This window comes from Petromyzon marinus, chromosome 16, assembly GCF_048934315.1.
Source record: "Petromyzon marinus isolate PM22_M1 ecotype Great Lakes invasive population chromosome 16, UKy_Petmar_22M1.pri1.0, whole genome shotgun sequence".
Lineage (NCBI taxonomy): Eukaryota > Metazoa > Chordata > Hyperoartia > Petromyzontiformes > Petromyzontidae > Petromyzon > Petromyzon marinus.
This window is the reverse complement of record NC_133682.1, coordinates 16,321,198-16,339,900: the sequence shown is the minus strand read 5'-3', so window position 1 is coordinate 16,339,900 and position 18,703 is coordinate 16,321,198. Positions and strand designations below refer to the sequence as shown.

Genomic DNA, 18,703 nt, shown 5'->3' with positions numbered 1-18,703 from the left:
CGTGAACAATCAATTAAGACCTGAAATGGTTTATCAAATCTTTCCAATGATTGCTAAGATAGAATCCATCTTCTCGGTTGAAATTGTCTCTGTGCTTGTATATGTGGATAGCCTCATGAACGAATCTCTCATGGAAGCCAGATGGCTTACAAAGAACCTCTGTCTTGGAAAAGTCAATGGCATGTGAGCCTACTGAATTAGAACAATGATCTGCCACGGCCGAGGTGTTGGTCCTACCGTGTTTAAGGTCTGCTTTGTGTTCACGAATGCGGTCCGAGACATGGCGTTTGGTTTCTCCAATGTAACTACTACCACAGAGGCAACTTAGTTTGTAGACACCAGGGTATTGTATGTCCGGAATCACATCTTTTACAGACGGAACCAGATCACGGATTTTATGTAATGTGTTGAAACGGACCTGGATCTTGTGTTTATTCAGGATTTTGGAGATCTTTTTTGTGACCCCCGCAATGTAGGGTAAAGTGATGGTTTTGAAAGGCTCCTCAAGAGGGTTCTTCTTCATGGTTTGAGTGATAGCTTTGCGGATTGTATAGTCGGAGTAACCATTAGCCCTAAGAGCTTGGTGTACGTGCTTGAGTTCACTGCTTATGTGTTCCTGGTCGGATATGCATTGGGCTCTATGATACAGAGTCTTGATGAGAGAATTCTTCTGTGATGGATGGTGGTGGGAATCCGGTTTCAGATAAGCATCCGTATGGGTAGCTTTCCTGTAGACAGAGTGGCTCATTGAACCATCAGGTCTCTTTTTAATTAGGACATCCAAAAAAGGTATCTTGCCATCTATTTCGACTTCCATGGTAAATCTGATGGCTGGGTGTATGGAATTGATGTGGTCGAAGAATTGGTCTAGAGCAAGCCGGCCATGTGGCCAGATGACAAAAGTGTCATCCACGTACCTCTTCCATAAGGTTGGGCGCAGAGTGGCAGTCTGGATGGCGTCAGTCTCAAATTTCTCCATGAAAATGTTAGCTATAACTGGAGAAAGGGGGGAGCCCATTGGGGTGCCCTCAGTTTGTTTGTAGAAAGTTCCATTCCAAGTGAAGTATGTATTGGTTAAACAGTGTCTCACCAGGGGGGGTACCTCAGTGTTTAGTCCTTGATGAACCAAGTCTTCAATGATTGCAATGGTGTCAGGTACAGGAACCTTGGTGAATAAGGAAACTACATCAAAACTGATAAGCAGGTCGTCTGGGGACAGGGAAATACCCTTGATTGTCGATACCAGGTGAGTCGAATTTTGTACCACAGAGGTGGTCTTTCCAGTGAAAGGACGCAGGATTTCAGACAAAAAACGAGCTAGTTTGTAGGTGGGGGAGCCGATAGTAGAGACTATGGGACGAAGGGGTGTATCTACTTTATGTATTTTTGGTAAGCCGTATAATCTTGGTGGCCTGGCAGCAGAAGGTTTCAACGAAAACTGTTTAGATTGATCAATTAATGCGGTTGAATCAGAAATTATTTTGTTGGTTTGTGTGACGAGGCTGTTGGTGGGATCTCTTTTTATTTTTGTATAACTACCATCGTCGAGTAATTCTTTAATTTTGTTGTTGTATTCTATTTTATCCATGATGACAGTAGCATTGCCTTTGTCAGCTGAGAGGACTACAATATCATTCCTCTTTTTTAATTTATATAATTCAAAACGCTCATCTTTGCTGAGGTTGCTAGCTGGCATCTTAGCGTTTTTGAGGGTTGCAGCGATTTCAGATCTTGCTACGTCTGCAGCGATGTGACCCAGGCCCCTGAGAGCAACGTCTACTTGGGCAATTATATCATTAACTGGTATGTGTTTAGGTGTGACTGCAAAGTTTAGACCTTTAGCTAAAACGGATTTCAGACTATCGGAAATAGAACTGTTACTGCGATTAATTACGACTTTGTTAACGTCTAACTATAAATGCACCGTTTAAAAATAAATGTATGCAAACCAACACACCTGAAGACGACCGTTTGAGTTATGTTCGAAACGTCGTGAGAATTTTTTATTGTTTTATATATTTTATTATTTTGTTGTTTCCCTTCAACGTGACTTTACCGAAAAAAAAAACTAAGATTATAGTTTTAATATAGTTTAAACAAAGAATAACAACAAAAACTCAACCACTTCAAGAGAGACCTTAAACATAATGAACACCGTGTGACCAGACAACAATCCACATTAGAGATGCTGTTAGCTTGATTTTGCGTTTATTAAATGACTTTACATTACATTACTTCAAAATCAAGTCAGGAGTGCTAATCATTTCATACTATTTTTGTATGTACGTAGGGGTTATTTGACCATACTTCGATGCGGGTTGGTGAACGGGGGGGGGCATAGATCAGGAGCATAGAAGGACAGGACAACAGTTCATTTTGCTGTACTGCGCTCTGCTGCCTGCCATTTTGGCGCAGAGCCTATACCACCTGTTATGCATATCCAGGCTCAACACGGTGGCGCTTCCACGGTCTGAGCTCCTTTTTAATGTTTATTTTAATTAACTTAATTAGAACTCAAGAGATCAGGACACGTATCATTTGCGAGAGTGACCTGGGTCACAGGGTGGCCTCTATATTGAAAACTAATTTCTTTAGAACTGATTTTTGTATTTAGATTGTTGTCCTTTCCGCGCACCTCCGATTAGCATGGTTGGCTGTGTACGGTGCGAAATAAGTTCTACATGCATACATACCACAGTGACAAAATGCAAAACATAATAAAGTACAGCAATGAAGTTAATTGAAATTGGCACGAAGACAACTGTGGTTTATGAAAAGTCGACAATATTGCACAAACATAAACAAGTGTTAGATATTAAATCGCATGTAGTGCAAGTTGGCTTGGGCAGATTATTTATAGGCTGATCATTGCACAGTTATACTTATTAAAACGTTACGTAAACATTAAACACATATAGGGTGACTGATGTGCTAAGCAGGTAAGAGAAAATGTCAATCAGTGAAATCATAAAGAATCGAGAGATTAAGCATCAAATTGTGAATTAGATGGGAGGGTAACCTTTGTTGTAGATAATATTGGTCGCAAAAGCTTACGCGTTTTTTTTTTAAACGTGTGGTATCTGATGGGCGTGTTCCGGTTGATTCTATCAATCGCCAGAACTGTTTTAACTTATAAATATTTACGGAGGACTCCTCACTGTGATCTTTTGTCATTTTAACAAAGCGTCAGTCTCATTATTGACATTGATGAGACACAGCATGAAACCACATCCGCAGGTTAAGCGCTATTGTTTTGGATTGCTCCTTCCCCTTCAAGCCAAATTGTATTGTGTTATGCAGTGAGTTGGTAAAAAAAATAGTTATTTCATTATTTCAGTGTGTGAGAGAGATGCTACTGTGGTGAGTGCTCATTTGAGTTTGCGTTGTCATCTCCCGGTGCTATCCCAGCTGCTGCTGCTGTCGTCGCTCTTGCTTAGATTACGCAACACGATGTTTGTCCTTTGTTTTGGTCTCCAGCTGAAAGCCGAAAGTGGGAAGATGCGTCGGCCCACTGGCAAAGTGGTCGGCATCATCAAGCGGAACTCGAGGCCGCTGTGCGGCATGCTCATGCCCAGCCCAATCAAGGAGGTGGGCTGATCTGCATGTGTGTGTGTACGTGTGGGGAGCGGTAATGTAGCGGTTAGCGCGCTGCGCTACGAATCCTGGGACCCGAGTTGGATTATATTTATCGCTCATAACCAATAAACAGCGCCAAATGTCTGAACCTGTCTTGGGCCCTTCCCTAGGTCGACTCGGCCATAAATGAGTCTCTGATGTGGCATGTAAACATCAGCGCTGTGGAGACAAAGGCGGTCGGGCATGGTGCTGGCCGTACCCACCCCGTCGTTTGCCGTACCAGCTTGAATAGGTGTGTGCTGACGGCACTTGCCCAAACAGTTTGTTGAATGCCTTACTGGGGGCTCTTTGGGCGTGTTGCAGGCCACCCGCCACCTGTTCACGCCCGCGGACCGCCGCATGCCACGAGTGCGGGTGGAGACAAGACAAGCAGCATCCCTGCAGGCCCACCGCATCGTGGTGGCCATCGGTGGCTGGCTGCGACACTCCCGCTACCTGAACGTACGACTGCACCGTGACGCCCCGGACGCCGTGACACCTCACCCGTCTGTCCCGTGGTCGGCATCGTCGGGCTCATCCTTCTGTCACTTGACGCGCGGCCACGCGGATCTGTATGCAATACAGCCGTCGAACCCAAAACACGAACGGTGACACGGTGAATTGGAAGTCAGGGTGGATGAAGTGGCACCACTGTGATATTTTTTTGTTTGAAAGCATGGCAAACTCACCTGTGATTCAACCTAGGTTATTAAGGTGTTGTAAGTTGATAGTCTCAGCCCAGTCACCAATAACTGTACCAAAAACGATATTAAATTTGGTCGTGCACTTCGATTGTTTGATTTCCATCTCTGAGAAAACTACTGCGTTTGACTGCCATGTGATGAACATTACTTTGATTGGCAGAGTGGTTGGAAAAGCACTGCCCCCCTACAATTTGGACTGCATTTCACTTCAATGGATCTTAGAAGTAGCTCTGTTATGTCTGCTCCTGTGGGTCGTCCTTGACCACGAAGGGTTTGTATAGATTGCTTGTCTTGTGCGATACCATTAACACAATGAGAAACAAAATTGGTGAAAAGTTAAATATATTGTTAAGATGTATTATTTGGGTTGTATCTTTGTTTAAACAGATGTCGGTTAATATTCTATATAATGTACGTTAGGTACAAGGTTGGCATTGTAGTTGTGCTTTTCATACCTATTTGCCACTGCACAACCGAGCGACACCATGGCTGGCACGGTTTAGTAGGCTGCAGGTTGTTTATCCACTGCAAAAGCGGATCCATGCCATGGACGGTCAATGCTTTGAACAAGGCTAGGCACGTGCAGATGACGCTGTGGTGCCACGTCCCCGCGGTGTACTGACTGCCGTCACACAATTAACGTGTCGCTAGCCCCGCCCCTGGCCCTGCTCGGCCCCCGGATATATTTGGATGCCTTGTGGGGCCAGCATACTACGGTTTGGTTCTGGTTCGACACGGCAAAAAGCCAGTGGGTGACCACAGACACTTCGAGAGATCTGCACTGTCTGGGTTCCAATGTACCAGTGGAAAAGGGATACCGGTGACGATTGGCCACGTATGTGCATATGCATGTTGAACTTCTTCCGTACCATATGTAGACAACCGTGCTAATCGTCGGTGTGCTTGTGCAGGGCCATTTTGTGCGCTCTCTGGGCGAATGTGGGGATAAGGAGACGGAGACGGAGGTGCTGCTGCTGGAGCACGACGTGCCACACCAGCCCTTCAGCCAGGCCGTACTTGCATGCCTGCCCCCTCCCACGTTCAGCATCACAGCAGAGGTACGCATGAGACGTGTGACGATATGTCAATTCATCGATTGAGTTCAATTCTTATGCCTGCGGTGTGTTGGTGTGTTCGGTCGTGCATGTGAGAATCCTTTACTTCAATGTTCTTTATTACAAGGCCCACGGGCCACTGGTGGCCCCTGGGTGGCCTTTGGTGTGGCCCATGACGTGTGGCCCCCGACGTATAGGCCCCCGACAATAGACAAATGCGAAAACACCCCCCATAATCATCATCGTGCTGTCAAACCGCAATAGTTTCAAGATGTTTGGCCTGCGTAGAATACCTTCTAGAGGACCTCTCTGGAGCTCTCCCTCCAGTCGAGGTCCTTCCGTTGCACTGTCATGAACGAGAAGCCACGGGGCTCTACGCCTTTACCGCAGACCGTATATAGAAAAGCCGTCGACCTGAAAGAAAGTCGATGGCTCGGACACATCATCGTAAGAAGAGAGGAAATTCACATCGGAGGAATGAAGGCGATGGACTTATGGAAGCACCAGGGCGGAGACCCGAGAGGCAGGCCTCGAGAGATGCGGATCAAAGTGGTGAGCCAGGATATGGAGGACTTTGCAGTAGCCGTGGAGATGGTCCAGTACATAAATGAATGGAGCAAGGGGACTACAGACTTTTTTCCTATAACGCTGTACTTGCGTTCCTGAAGAACACCGAATTGTGGAAAAATCGCATAAATAATATAGGGTAAAGCACAGTCCGCGATAACACGTGAGATGCGTACGCAGGCTTAACAAAGACTTCGGGTACGTGAGTAGCATCTAGAAGCATCCAGAAACATCCCGCCTTGTGTGATGCTACACCGAGGCAACCGTACAACCGCTTATTCTGCCTCGCACAACGCAGTTCTGTTCACTCGATCGCCTTTTATCCAATTCGCATCCATGTTATGAAAAAATGTGTTCCCTAATGCATTCATCGCATTATATCTAATTCACGATATGAAAACACGCGGAGTTATAGGAGAACGGACTGTACTTTCAGAATATTCAGTCGCCTATTGAGAAGATAGAACGCCATTAGAATGAAGTTGGTTTACCCATGTATGGCTCACCCTGTGTTTTGTTTGTTGTAAGGCAGCGTTTTGTTGAACCTGGTGCTGTGTGTGTCCCGTACAAGGACCAGGCTGGCAGGGAGGACCTTCGTGCGTTGTCCATCTGCAGTGTGGATCCTCCAGGCTGCACAGACATCGACGATGCCCTACACTGCAAACCGCTCGACAATGGGAACACCGAGGTATTCATTTGGTGGTGGTAATTGTGGTCACGGTCGCGGTAATTCGTGCCTATTCCTTTCATGGTTTTGTCAATGCTAGCGGAGGTTACAAGGGGAGTTTAAGTGGCACAATGATAAGTGCACTGCACATTCATCCTGTCAAGCTGGTTTAGTTCCAGTCATGGCTAACACCGGTACAGAGTGATATCTAAAAAAAACTGCCCAAGTTCTCCCCTTCACCACCTGCATTGACCATCGTAACAAAGCAAGGTCAAATGACAATCGCAACCCATTACGGCATGGAGAAGCCCTCATCCTGCAGTGGATTGACAAAGGGGTGGACAATATTCCTGTTATTAAGTTTCCAAACATTGTTGCCTTAGTGCCCGTATTCTTGGTCTCTGCTCGGCTCAGGACTGACTTCAACATGGCTTGGTTCTGGCTTGATCTGCTCCGTTGCCTCCAAAGAAGTATGAGTGGCTCAGCTGTGCCTTGGCTCAGGCTCAGCTCACGGAAATTCTGAGCGTGGCTGGGAGCATGCAGAGATATACGTGGAGGCACAAGGGACACGGAGGCTCAGGGCTGGAACCATGCTTAGAGGCAGCTTGGGTTTTAAGCGTTGCTTTGATGTGGCTTATTGAGAATTAGAATCAGAATATTTATACTGGAGGAATCCAATGAGCTATAAAGCTATTTTTCACATGTCCAGTAGAGGCGGGTAAGAACGTTACAACAGCAAACAGTACAAAAACATAATAGTAGTGCAAAGTACAAGAAAGATCAACAAATAACCCAAACACAAACAAATACAACTAAACCATCCCCATCTTACCAGGAAAAGCCCACTGAGGTATTGATTTATTTTTGATTAGTGACCTGGCCACAACTGAATAGCTCAACAAAGTGGCCCATCATTTGGACATTTATAGCAGCCAAAATAATAGAAATAATCTCAATGCATGTTGCGCGAGAGCCAAGCCTGAGCCAAGCCATGGCTAAGACCCCACTGGCCTAAGTGTCCACGTCACTGGCCGAATGCCTGGTTCACAATGAATGCACCAGGTAGTAATGGGTGTGCATTTCATTTCACATTATTGTGCTTTGGTTGGAGTGGCTATGGTGGAGGTTATGCATGCATGTGGAGTGAGCGACTTCCGCCAGACGTCTAGTAGAAGGCGTCTTATTTATTAAAAGCACACAGGGCGATACACTTCGTAACGCGGCTACACCTAGGCTGTACAAACACGCAGCCCATTTGCGTCCTGCGTAGCTACGCTGGCTGGTTGACGAGCGTAGCGGCGGAGACAGAGCTGCTCTTGCAGAAGAACCAGCCACGTGGTCGGAGACGAAGAGATGACGACCGTAGCGACGCAACCAGGACCCAGACCCCACGCTAACAGCCCCGAAGTTCTGATTCGGTGCTCTTTATATCTGCCTGGAGTGGCCAAGCTCCACCTCTGGCCACGCCCCCTTTCTAGAACCTTCTAGGCCCTTCGGGATGGTTCCCGGAGCTTCTTAACTGACTCCGCCGTTGACCTTTACCCCAGATACGCCCCTTCATAATAAGGCATTATGTAATACAGCTATAACCTTAATTACCCTTACAGGCCGGCAGGTATCACCCTGTCATTACACATCCATGCATGTGAGGGTGGTGACGGTGTGTTCATGTGTGTTCTAGGTTGGGGTACACATCACCGATGTGAGCTTTTTTATCCGGCCGGGGAATGCCTTGGATGAGGAGGCATCTCTGCGTGGTACCACAGTTTACCTGTGTGAGAAGGTGAGATGTGGATTTCTTCTTGCCACAATATCAAGTGTTTTACGACCCGCCGATTTCATCCTTTCATTCTTAACTTTACGACATGATGTAAAATATTACGATGTAACGATCATCGCGGTACCAGTTTCCCCACAACTTTGTAATTGTATTTGACATTTTCACCACATTTTTTTGCGGGCTTTTCAGTACTTCCCGTATGAATAACGATAACTTAAAAATGAATTAGAATTTAAAAAATGTGCAACAACAATGCTAAATATCTCTCATGATGTTTTAAACGAGGTGATTTTTGTGGATTTCTTATAATATGATGTACCGTGACATCATGAGCGGCAGGCTATCGGCGCAGTGGTAACACTCGTGCCTTGCAGCAAGGAGACGCTGGGTTTGATTACTCAACTCTTGTGCCTTTTTGCTTGCAGCTTTGTTTGTTCTCCCCCCTGTTAGTGAATGGGTTTCCTCTGGATTCATCAGATTTCCTCTAAATAAAACCCATACAATCTTAACTGGCATTCGCGAAAACATCCCCTTGCTGAACAGTTACCTGCAGGTGACTTAATCATGTGTGGGTTTGCTTGCAAAACACTCGTTGAGTTGGTGCATATGTATTTGCCAGATTGTGTTTATTGACAGAGAAATTGTTGCGTTTATGTGTTTGTGCGCCTGCAGAGGATTGATATGGTGCCAGAGTTATTGAGCTCAAACCTGTGTTCCTTGAGATCCAACGTCGACCGGTGAGATGCACCAACAACTGTGAACTCGCGAGTGTGCACATTGCAACCCATACTCAGCAGCTAACGTGCGTTGTTGCCAGGTGCACATGTAATCCCATGATGCGTGGCACTGTTTAAGTGTCATTGTACAGATCCACACAAGCATGTGTACATACATAAGCAGCCAAACCAGGATGGCACAATGGTAACACATGTCTCACAGCAAGAATGGCCTAAGATTGATGCCCGACTTGGTTGCCTTTCCATGTAGATTTTGTATGTTCTCCCCCTATTTAGCATGGGTTGACTCCAGGTTATCAGGTTTCCTCTCATCGCTAACATAAACGTGTTATTACTACTATGATCCTTAACCATGGAAAGCCTCACTGAATCTCATAACTTCGGGAGGGTACTGCAAAGCTTTTGCAGTCGAACAATGGTTGCTACATATATATTCCAGTTGAGTAATTTGTAACAACCCAAACCGGTATTTGGCCAAACATCCCGCTGCTGAAAGAATGACTCGACTACCAAAAACTTGGCAAGACCCTCCTGAAAAAGAGTCTCGAGACTTTGCGAGGCTTTCCTGAGTGAACACCCTGCACCACTCCAATGTCGACGACTCTGCCACTCGACGGTGAATGGCGACGGTGCATGTGCTGTGTGCGTGCAGGCTGGCGTTCTCGTGCATATGGGAGATGACTCCAAAGGCTGAGATTGTGAGCACACGTTTTACCAAGAGCATCATCAATTCCAAGGTGATTCCCCCCCCCCCCCACAGACGTTCAGTTTTTGTAAAACTCTCGTTTGCTTTCACGTGTATTGTATCGGTGCCTTGCTATGTTAGTGCAGTTGAGGTTTCCGGATGGCTGAGAGGTCAGAGCGTTGAGCTTGCACCTCTGAGTTCACAAGTGTAGCGAGATGAAACGGGTTCACAAGTGGTAGTATGTATGTTTAACTTCTTTCGCACTGTACGTAGCCAACTGTGCTAATCGGAGGTGCGAGGTAGGACATGAAAGTAGTGAGTTGATGGTCTCTGTCCAGTCAACAATCACTGCACAAAACACAGGTTTGTTTTTTTAGGTTAGATCGTGTAAATATGTAAATGTGTCATTAAACCCACCCCCACCCGACACAGCCAACTAATAAGGGTTGTCACGTAAACAGAACATGCCAATTCGTCACGAGTACAGCACACCGGTGTGTTGTACCAGTGACGAATTGGCCACGTTCTGTTTATGTGACAACCCTTACTAGTCGGCTGTGTCGGGTGGTGGCGGGTTTAACGACACATTTATGTATTTACACAATCTAACCCAAACAACCTGTATTATGGATGATATTGGTCACGAAAGCCTACGTGTTAAACTCACTGCACGAAAGACCACCAAATTACATTGCACTAAATTTGGTTAAATTCCAGCTTTGAGAATTAAAAAAATATATCAATTTTACTTTCTTTGGGTGAGCGTAACCCTCAGTGGTCATCGGGAGCCACGTAGACATCTGTTGAGTTCTGGCTTGGGCTTGGATCAGGCGTGGGCATTGTGTAATTGCGAGGACCCCATGGTTCACCCGTGGTGTGTTCATCGTATCCCCGCAGGCGTCTCTGACGTACGCAGAGGCTCAGCTAATGATGGACGACGCTGGGCGGAAGGATCCGGTCACCAGCAGCTTGCGTGGCCTCAACTCCCTGGCCAAGATCCTCAAGCAGAGGCGCATTCAAAACGGGTAACTCATTGTCAAGATCCTCATCCCCTCCACCGCCACTGGAGCGATGAGCCGTATTAATGTGTGCACCGCATTTAGTCGATCGGCAGGTCGCCTGTGGCGCGGTAAAGTGTGGTTACTCCCGTGTCTTCTAAGACATCCGGCCAGCGTGGAAGAGTAGGCTAAAATACATTGAGAGGGACTGTAAAAGGGTGTATCCTTAGAGGGGCCGCCTCTTATGGGAGCCCCCTTCTTCCAGCAGTGGCTTGAGCAAGCAATTGCAAGGCTGCACCTGTTGCTTTTTTGACCCCATGATGCATGAGGCTTGGGTGAATATCATGCACAAACAAGTGTTACAGGATTCATACTCTGGTTTTTTTCGGTAAAGTCACGTAGGTAAAACTATAAAATAAAATAACAACTAAATTAAATCACGACGTTTCGGGCGCAACACAAGCGTCCTTCTTCAGGTGGGACAACCACAGCCAGAAACAATTGCTGAAGTGGGCAAAAAAGGGCTGTTGTAACAAGAGGCTATATAGGTAAGAGAGTGGGGGGGAGCAAGGGGGGAGAGATAGAGATGGGGGGTGTGGGGTAGGGGAAGTGGGGTGCTGCTAGAGGGATTAAAGGGGCGAGCACGGCAAAATGCCGGGGGGGGGGGGGGGGAGTGAGTGGGGCTGGGAGTGGGAGGCTGAAGAAGCTGGAGATGCGGAAATGAAGGCAACAATAAAGAAGTTAAGGTTTTACCTGGTTAATAACATCCTTCTAGATTGGAGTGTTACAGGCTGCTGCGGGGCTACATTGTGGGCAATAGAGGACAATGCAGTGACATAAATTGTTTTACTCTTCTTAATGCTCCCATGTCTGTGCTCCCCCACCTTTGCCAACGCGTACTGACCACCACGGTTAAGTACGGTAAAACCACCCCACGACCCGTATGACATGGGGCGGCCCTCATCCAGCAGTGGATTGACTTAACGAGCTGTGCATGTTCAACTCAAATATCTGAGTTTGTGAAGTGTCTTATATTAAGATTCTGTGTTGTTTTGGCTGGACATGATAATCGCTCATGTCCCTTCTCCACCCGTAGGGCATTGACTCTGGCATCCCCTGAGGTCCGATTCCACATGGACAGCGAAACCCACGACCCGATCGACCTGCAGACCAAGGAACTCAAGTGAGTCTCGTCAACAAGACACCTCCCATGACTGCGATCCGACTGTTGTGCAGATCTCTCTATCAGAATCAAAATATATATTTCTACTGGAAGAATCCGATGAGCTATAAAGCTCTTTTTTCACAGATGTCCAGTTGGGGCAGGTCACAACGTTACAACAACAAACAATACAAGCACACGTTAGGATTGCAAAGTATTGGAAAGGTAAACAAATAACTTAAACAAATATACAAATAAAACTAAACTATTTTTATCTTACCAAGTAAAACCCTGACCACAAATGATAGCTGAACAAAGTCGCTTATCACGTGGGAAATTTATTATCAGCAAAATAATCTAAGATAAAGAATCTTGACCCTTGTGGTTGATGTGTTGTGGTCGCGGAAACTGGTGCGTGTACACAGGGAGACCAACTCGATGGTGGAGGAGTTCATGTTGCTCGCCAACATCTCCGTGGCGGAGCGCATCGTAGGCGAATTCCCCGAGTGTGCGCTGCTCCAACGCCACCCGGCGCCTCCGCCTTCCAACTACGACATCTTGGTGAAGGCGGCGAAATCAAAGGTAGAGTTAGAACCCCTTTTAACGACCACCCTTGTTAACTAATCGCTTAACAACGGGCCTCCATAGAGCTCAATGTGTAGGCTTAACCGACCATTTCTCTGTTAACGACGGGCTCTTGTAGGTACAGTAAATATGAATTAATGCCACGTAGAAGGAAAACAATAAAATAAATATAAAACAATAAAATTATCACGACGTTTCGACTGCAACACAAGCAATCATCATCAGGTGTGAAAACCACAACAAGAAAATTTGAAAAAAGTGGCAGTTATTTTTAACGTTAGCACCACGGAGAGAGATTTGACAGTTTGTTCAGATGGACGAGTCCATCTATGTTTGGAAAAGAGGAGGGGGGAGACAAAAAATAATGGATGCGGTCTGACAGCCACCTTAAGCGTGATCAATCAATTAAGACCCGAAATGGCTTATCAAATCTCTCTCTGTGGTGCTAACGTTAAAATAACCGCCACTTTTTTCAAATTTTCTTGTTGTGGTTTTCACACCTGATGATGATTGCTTGTGTTGCAGTGGAAACGTCGTGAGAATTTTATTGTTGTATATTTTTATTATTTTATTGTTTCCCTTCTACGTGAATTTACCGAAAGAACCAAGAATATGAATCCCTGCAGTCACGAAAGTTTTAAATCAAAATGAATTCATGCATTTATTAACAGTGTTTATTTTAATATGATGTGTTTATAATGTTAGTATCTTTATGTATTAATATCCATTGTTTAAATATTATAAAGTACGTTTTTTGGGTGAACAAGGGAAACTTTTGATGCTATCGGAACGAATTAAGCTTTTAACACGCATTTCCTATACTCGCTTAATGACCAAATCCTTTAATGCTCGTGTTCGTGGAACCAATTACCGTCTTTAAGAGGGGTTTTACTGTCTCTAGATTGCTGTTAACCTTCCTTCAATATCATCCTCCTCGCAAGGAATTCAGAGGTCGTCGGGTGGCTCAAATTTTTGTTTGAGGTCTTTTGGTTTAACCGGGTGAGAACTCAAGAGAACATAATAGTCTCATTTGCAAGGGTCACCTGGGTCACCCTATGACCCAGAGATTACAGCTAGGACCCTGGCTTCAAAATCCAGCAGCCACATTGAACATACTGTGTTATCAAGTGTAGGGAGTTGAAGGACTCGGCTCGTTTCCCAGCTACTCCACAGAAATAAGCAACAAAAAACCATCACGATAAATGTAGTACTGTATTTAATTTTAGATAAATTCCAGCACTGAAATGTTGAAATATCAGGTCGACTTATTGTGATGAACATTATGCTCAAAATGGGTGGGAATGTGCTACCCCCTACTGTGAAGCAGAGGTGTCTTGAAACGATGTCAGTATTGGCCTGAGCGAGCAATTGCAGGGCTGCACCTTTTACCTTTATCTTGAGATGTAGCCGTATAGTTTCCACTCGCCCTTAGAGGCAGAACAACTCAAAAGGTGTGACGAACCATAGACAACGCTGGAAGGCAGCCAGGCACTGTGCCAGATGTAGATTAATCCACTTGCTGTACTGCCTTCTCCTGGCAAGCCAGGTTATGGAAACCTGAATGCCCACAGGAAGTGCGCTGAATAACGTTTTCTTTCCAATACACCACAACCCTTGCTGCTTCCCCAGCACTGAACTACAAGCCACGTGCGGGATAGTCACCTCACAAACGCCGGTGTGCCCGATTTTTTTGCGCAGAACATCGAGATCCAGGTGGACTCGGCTAAGGCGTTGGCCGAGTCCCTGGACCGGGCGGCGGTGCCGGGAGCGCCACCATACCTCAACACTCTGCTGCGCATCCTGGCCACGCGCTGCATGATGCAGGCCATCTACTTCTGCTCCGGCATGGAGCCCGACACCCACCACTACGGGCTCGCCACCGCCATCTACACCCACTTCACGTCGCCCATTCGACGGTGACGTGCTCTGGCGTCAGGCACACGCGTGAAATCGACCTTCGCGATTATTGAGGGGACTATGTTGTTGTCTTGGTGTGGTCTGGGACTGTGCTGCCTTTCCCAAGTTTAGGAATTTATTTATTAATTGATGTACTTATGCAATGTTAACTTGTGATTACGGCACACCTCCAATTAGCACGGTTGGCTACGTACGGTGCGAATTAAGTTTAACATACAACTTGTATATCTTTTTTCTATTATTTACTTTTACTGATTTGTTTACCTTTCCTCTTCTTAGCACTCCTATCATATACCTACTGGACATCTGTCAAAACGAGCTTTTATCGCGAATCGGATTTCTCCAGGATAAAGATTCAGATTTTGAGTTATTTTTCTAAAAGGTCCTATAAACGGGAAGTTTGGCCAATTCCTTAAATGGTTGTTTGGCTTGTGTTGGGGAAAAACTAGAGGATCCGGAGAACACCAACACCTACAAGGAGGGTGACAGTGTTCCACGTGCAGAATCAAGAATCCATTGCCGTGTTGCAGCGGCGGCCAAAAGTGAAATGCAATTCTGCCATTGATCGCTAACGATTTTGTTGTGGATCTTAAATAAGAACACAGATATGAGCAGGCAGCAATTTGCGCTACATCTGTTGACAAATAAAAAATCCTCAACAAAGAATTAAATTCATACATTAACAAAGATAATTTCCACCAGCAGATGGTGCTAGAACGTGGTATGGCCAGAGTACAGTATTCTATCACAGCGTTAAATCCATCTGAGTCATTGTTTGCGTAGCTTTCTGGTGGATCGTCAAACCCGCTGAGATCCACCAGAATGAATCGCGGTGCTTGGTGGATTAATACCGCTGCTCCGTTGGCATCTCGTGGCCATACCGCAGCCTGTATCTACTGTAAATTTAATCTTCATATTAAATAGAGGCTACAACAAATGTGAATATTATTGTTGTTGTCTCCCTGTACCGTTACAGATACTCGGATGTGATTGTGCACCGGCTGCTGGCCGTGTGCGTGGGCGCCGACCCCACGTACCCGGCGCTCACCGACAAGCAGAATCAGCAGCAGCTCTGCAACAACCTCAACTACCGCCACAAGATGGCGCAGTACGCCCAACGCTCGTCTGTAGCTTTCCACATGCAGGTGGGAGGCGGAAGTGTGGGCCACGTGGAGCTTGCACGGCGTGTGCTTAGGCACCTGATAATGCGTCCATTCGTCTCTTCAAAACCATTTGTAAGGTCACGAAAGCAGGCATCGTATTGTGCGTGTAGTAAGAATCAATTGTTTTCTATTCGCACGCTTACGTGTGGTGGTGCCGTGGCTGTACTGGTTGGCTACACTTGACATTGCTTTTCAGCATTCTTCTGTGTTTGCTGAAAAACCTGGTTACTTGGCACATTTGCCCATGATGTGACAACTTTATTTGATTGGCTCTGTCAGGTGATGGAGGATTATAGTCAATACAATTGACATTGTACCTTCACGATTGAACTCAAACTAATCCCCATGACATGATGCCAATAGCACAACTGGAATGAATTAGCGGGGGGATGCAGAAAAATACCTTAAATTTTGTTAAATAATTGTGGGCCTGGTAAGTGATGCGCGTGTGTCTGCTCTTGGCAACGTAGCGGTGATTAACGGCTGCTGTTGTTGTGGTCTTAGTTGTTCTTCAAGAGCAAGGGAGTGGTGAGCGAAGAGGGCTTCGTGCTGTTTGTGCGCAAGAACGCCGTGGTGGTGCTCATTCCCAAGTACGGCTTGGAGGGGACGGTTTTCTTTGACTCCAAAGATCTCAAGCTCAACGTTACCTTCGACGAGGAGGTAGGGCATGTGTTCACTTAACCGGGAGGCATTGGCATTTCCCAAACGGCTGAATTCTGCATTTAAACCCAGGACTGGCTTAATGCACTGGGACCCAAGCCCCCTGACCATCTCTCTACGATTAGGTTTCTATCAGACACACAGACACTTGGTTTAAGGTGGAAGAACGCAGTGAGATACGAAGCTCCGTTTTTTTGCCATTTGGCAGTGTGGACTATTACAGAGGAAGTTACACCGGTGGATACATTAGAGCCGGATGGCTCACAGGGCTATACCAAAATAAACTGAAACTGAATTTAATGATGTAAATGCGTTTCAATTATAAAACGGTCACAATTAAATATGCTTTGGAAATAACTGCCATGACGGAGCCCGTATTGTCACGGAGAGGACATCAGATTAAAAATACAGTAAAATCCCTCAGATCCGGAAGAATTATAGAGAAAATCTAATGCTTTCTGTAAACAATGAGAAACTCAAAGGGCAGAAAAGTACTTGTAGAATAAAAACAAATGAGGGAAATAGTAGTTGATGCAAAAAGTGATCTCTAGATGGCAAAAAGCACATGTGTGACCAGTGGATCCGGTCCTTTCCAGCATGCCTTGCATGCCGCATTACATTGTCACTCTGCGTGGATAATGCACACAGCCTAATTTGGACCAGAAGCTCAAAAGGGCTTCTCATGCCTGGTTTTCAGCTCGCGCTGAGGTGGCCCAAGCGGTATTGCATTCGCTGTGTGTTGTGGAGGTTTGCGTTTCAAACTCGGTGGCCACTCCGGTTAATACTGTGGTGTGTATTAAGCGTAAAATATTTACAGGCTATCCGCTTTAACAGTGTACGTTAAAAGATCCTGTAACGTTATTCGTGTGCCAGCATCATGGTCCAAGGTTGGCAAATTACATGCAAATTACTTATTTGGGGAGCACATATCAATCGTTCGCCTCCTTTTACAAAGACGTAGCAGTGACCTTGAATGCAAACGTTTTGAGAATCAGTGAGGCTTTTCTGAGTGACCCATGTAATAGTATGAATAATAACGTTGGGTTTACGTCAATCCGTGCTTGTGTGCAGGGCACTTGGCAGAGAGCAGTCAGCGGTAGTGTAGTGGTTAGCGCTCTGCGCTACGATCCCGGCGACTTGGGTTCAATTCCTTCGCACGGTCAACACCAGTGATGATTATCTGAACCGGTCCTGGGCCTCCCCTAGGTTGACTCGGAACTCAATTGAATGCCTGGTGCGGTGTGTAAACATCGCCACTGGGAAGACAAAGGCGGCCGGGCATGGCGCTGGCGACCCACCCCCTTGTGTGCCGTGCCGGCCTTCATCTGTCCTCCTCGCCAACAGCACTTGCCCCAACAGTCTGTTAAGGCTACATTGGAGATATGTCTTTGTGTTTTGTGTAGGGCCCCACGCTGTGCGTGGAGGGCATCGCGCTGAACATGTTCGACCGCGTGTGCGTGCGCGTGTCGCTGAATTCGTCCAACCTGCAGCACCAGCGGATCCGCATGCACCTCGTCCGCCCGGAGGTACTCACCGTGCGGCGTGACGCGCAACCTCGGAATACCACCGATTTGTATTGTGACCATGCTGCTGTTGCTGCTTGCTGCGCCAGCAGTAGTGCACAAAAAACAAACGCTCGCCGCATCGGAACGTCAGCGGGCCGAAAATTAATGACACAAGCCACAGCATAGCGCTTGTTGCCATGCAACCCAAACTGTGGGACCGTATAGTAAACCCATAGAGACACAGAGATACATAGGAGATACAGAGAGACCCATTATGATTCCTAGAGATTCATAGAGACTCATACAGATACATAGCAGTGCATTAAAAACAAGCTACTGTACGATTGTGGCCATGCAACCCAAACTATGGACCACATTTTACACCACTGTAGTCTGCGCTCCTTCAATGGAGGGGGTGGCAAGATGACACAAACTCTCTCCTGAGGCTCTCCCGTGGCTATCAGACCCATACATTGGCATTTAGCCCCTGAACGTAATACCCTTATAACACAGGAATAAAATATAAACTCCGGTCTTGGATGGAAAAAATATATGTTTAGCTAGCATTTTGAGCTGCAGTCTGTTGTCCTATACCTCCTGTCACTGGCAAATTGGATATAACGCGATGATGAATGTATGAAGGAACGCATTTTTTGTATAACGCGGATCCGAACTGGATTTAACTTGGTTGAATGAATGGAACTACGTTGCGCGAGTAGGAATAAGCGGTCGTAACGGCTGCCTCGGCGTAGCATCACACAAGGCGGGATGCTGCTGGATGCTTCTAGATGCTACCCACGTTCCTTAGTCTTTGTTCAGCCTGTGTTACGCATCTCACGCGTTATTGCGGACTGCGCTTTACCCCATATAATATATATTATTTATTATAACACGATTTTTCCA

General features: G+C 46.1%; 2 protein-coding genes and 1 long non-coding RNA gene across 3 annotated transcripts; all 3 read left to right on the top strand.

Annotated features, from left to right (window-relative positions):
• Positions 1-3,455: 3,455 nt before the first annotated feature.
• On the top strand, positions 3,456-5,419 carry LOC142924695 (exosome complex exonuclease RRP44-like). The gene is made up of 3 exons (XM_076067350.1): positions 3,456-3,588; positions 3,940-4,077; positions 5,231-5,419. Exons 1-3 carry the CDS (start codon positions 3,499-3,501, stop codon positions 5,417-5,419), a joined length of 417 nt encoding a protein of 138 aa, XP_075923465.1. The 5' UTR covers positions 3,456-3,498.
• Positions 5,420-8,293: 2,874 nt separating this feature from the next.
• Positions 8,294-9,857, top strand: LOC142924763 (uncharacterized). The gene is made up of 3 exons (XR_012941845.1): positions 8,294-8,391; positions 9,061-9,125; positions 9,778-9,857. It is a non-coding gene; the product is annotated as an uncharacterized LOC142924763 (long non-coding RNA).
• A 5,820-nt stretch (positions 9,858-15,677) lies between these two features.
• LOC142924694 (exosome complex exonuclease RRP44-like) lies at positions 15,678-18,291 on the top strand. Its single transcript, XM_076067349.1, has 4 exons — positions 15,678-15,707; positions 16,140-16,295; positions 17,699-17,844; positions 18,285-18,291. Exons 1-4 carry the CDS (start codon positions 15,678-15,680, stop codon positions 18,289-18,291), a joined length of 339 nt encoding a protein of 112 aa, XP_075923464.1.
• The last annotated feature ends 412 nt before the right edge of the window (positions 18,292-18,703 follow it).

Excerpts from the sequence above, each read along its gene's own strand:
- LOC142924695 (XM_076067350.1), top strand. The coding sequence starts at position 3,499 with ATGCGTCGGCCCACTGGCAAAGTGGTCGGCATCATCAAGCGGAACTCG. Across the intron at positions 3,589-3,939 it reads TGCCCAGCCCAATCAAGGAG|GCCACCCGCCACCTGTTCAC; the intron begins GTGGGCTGATCT and ends GGCGTGTTGCAG. Across the intron at positions 4,078-5,230 it reads GACACTCCCGCTACCTGAAC|GGCCATTTTGTGCGCTCTCT; the intron begins GTACGACTGCAC and ends GTGCTTGTGCAG.
- LOC142924694 (XM_076067349.1), top strand. The coding sequence starts at position 15,678 with ATGCGTCCATTCGTCTCTTCAAAACCATTT. Across the intron at positions 15,708-16,139 it reads TCGTCTCTTCAAAACCATTT|TTGTTCTTCAAGAGCAAGGG; the intron begins GTAAGGTCACGA and ends TTGTGGTCTTAG. Across the intron at positions 16,296-17,698 it reads ACGTTACCTTCGACGAGGAG|GGCCCCACGCTGTGCGTGGA; the intron begins GTAGGGCATGTG and ends TGTTTTGTGTAG.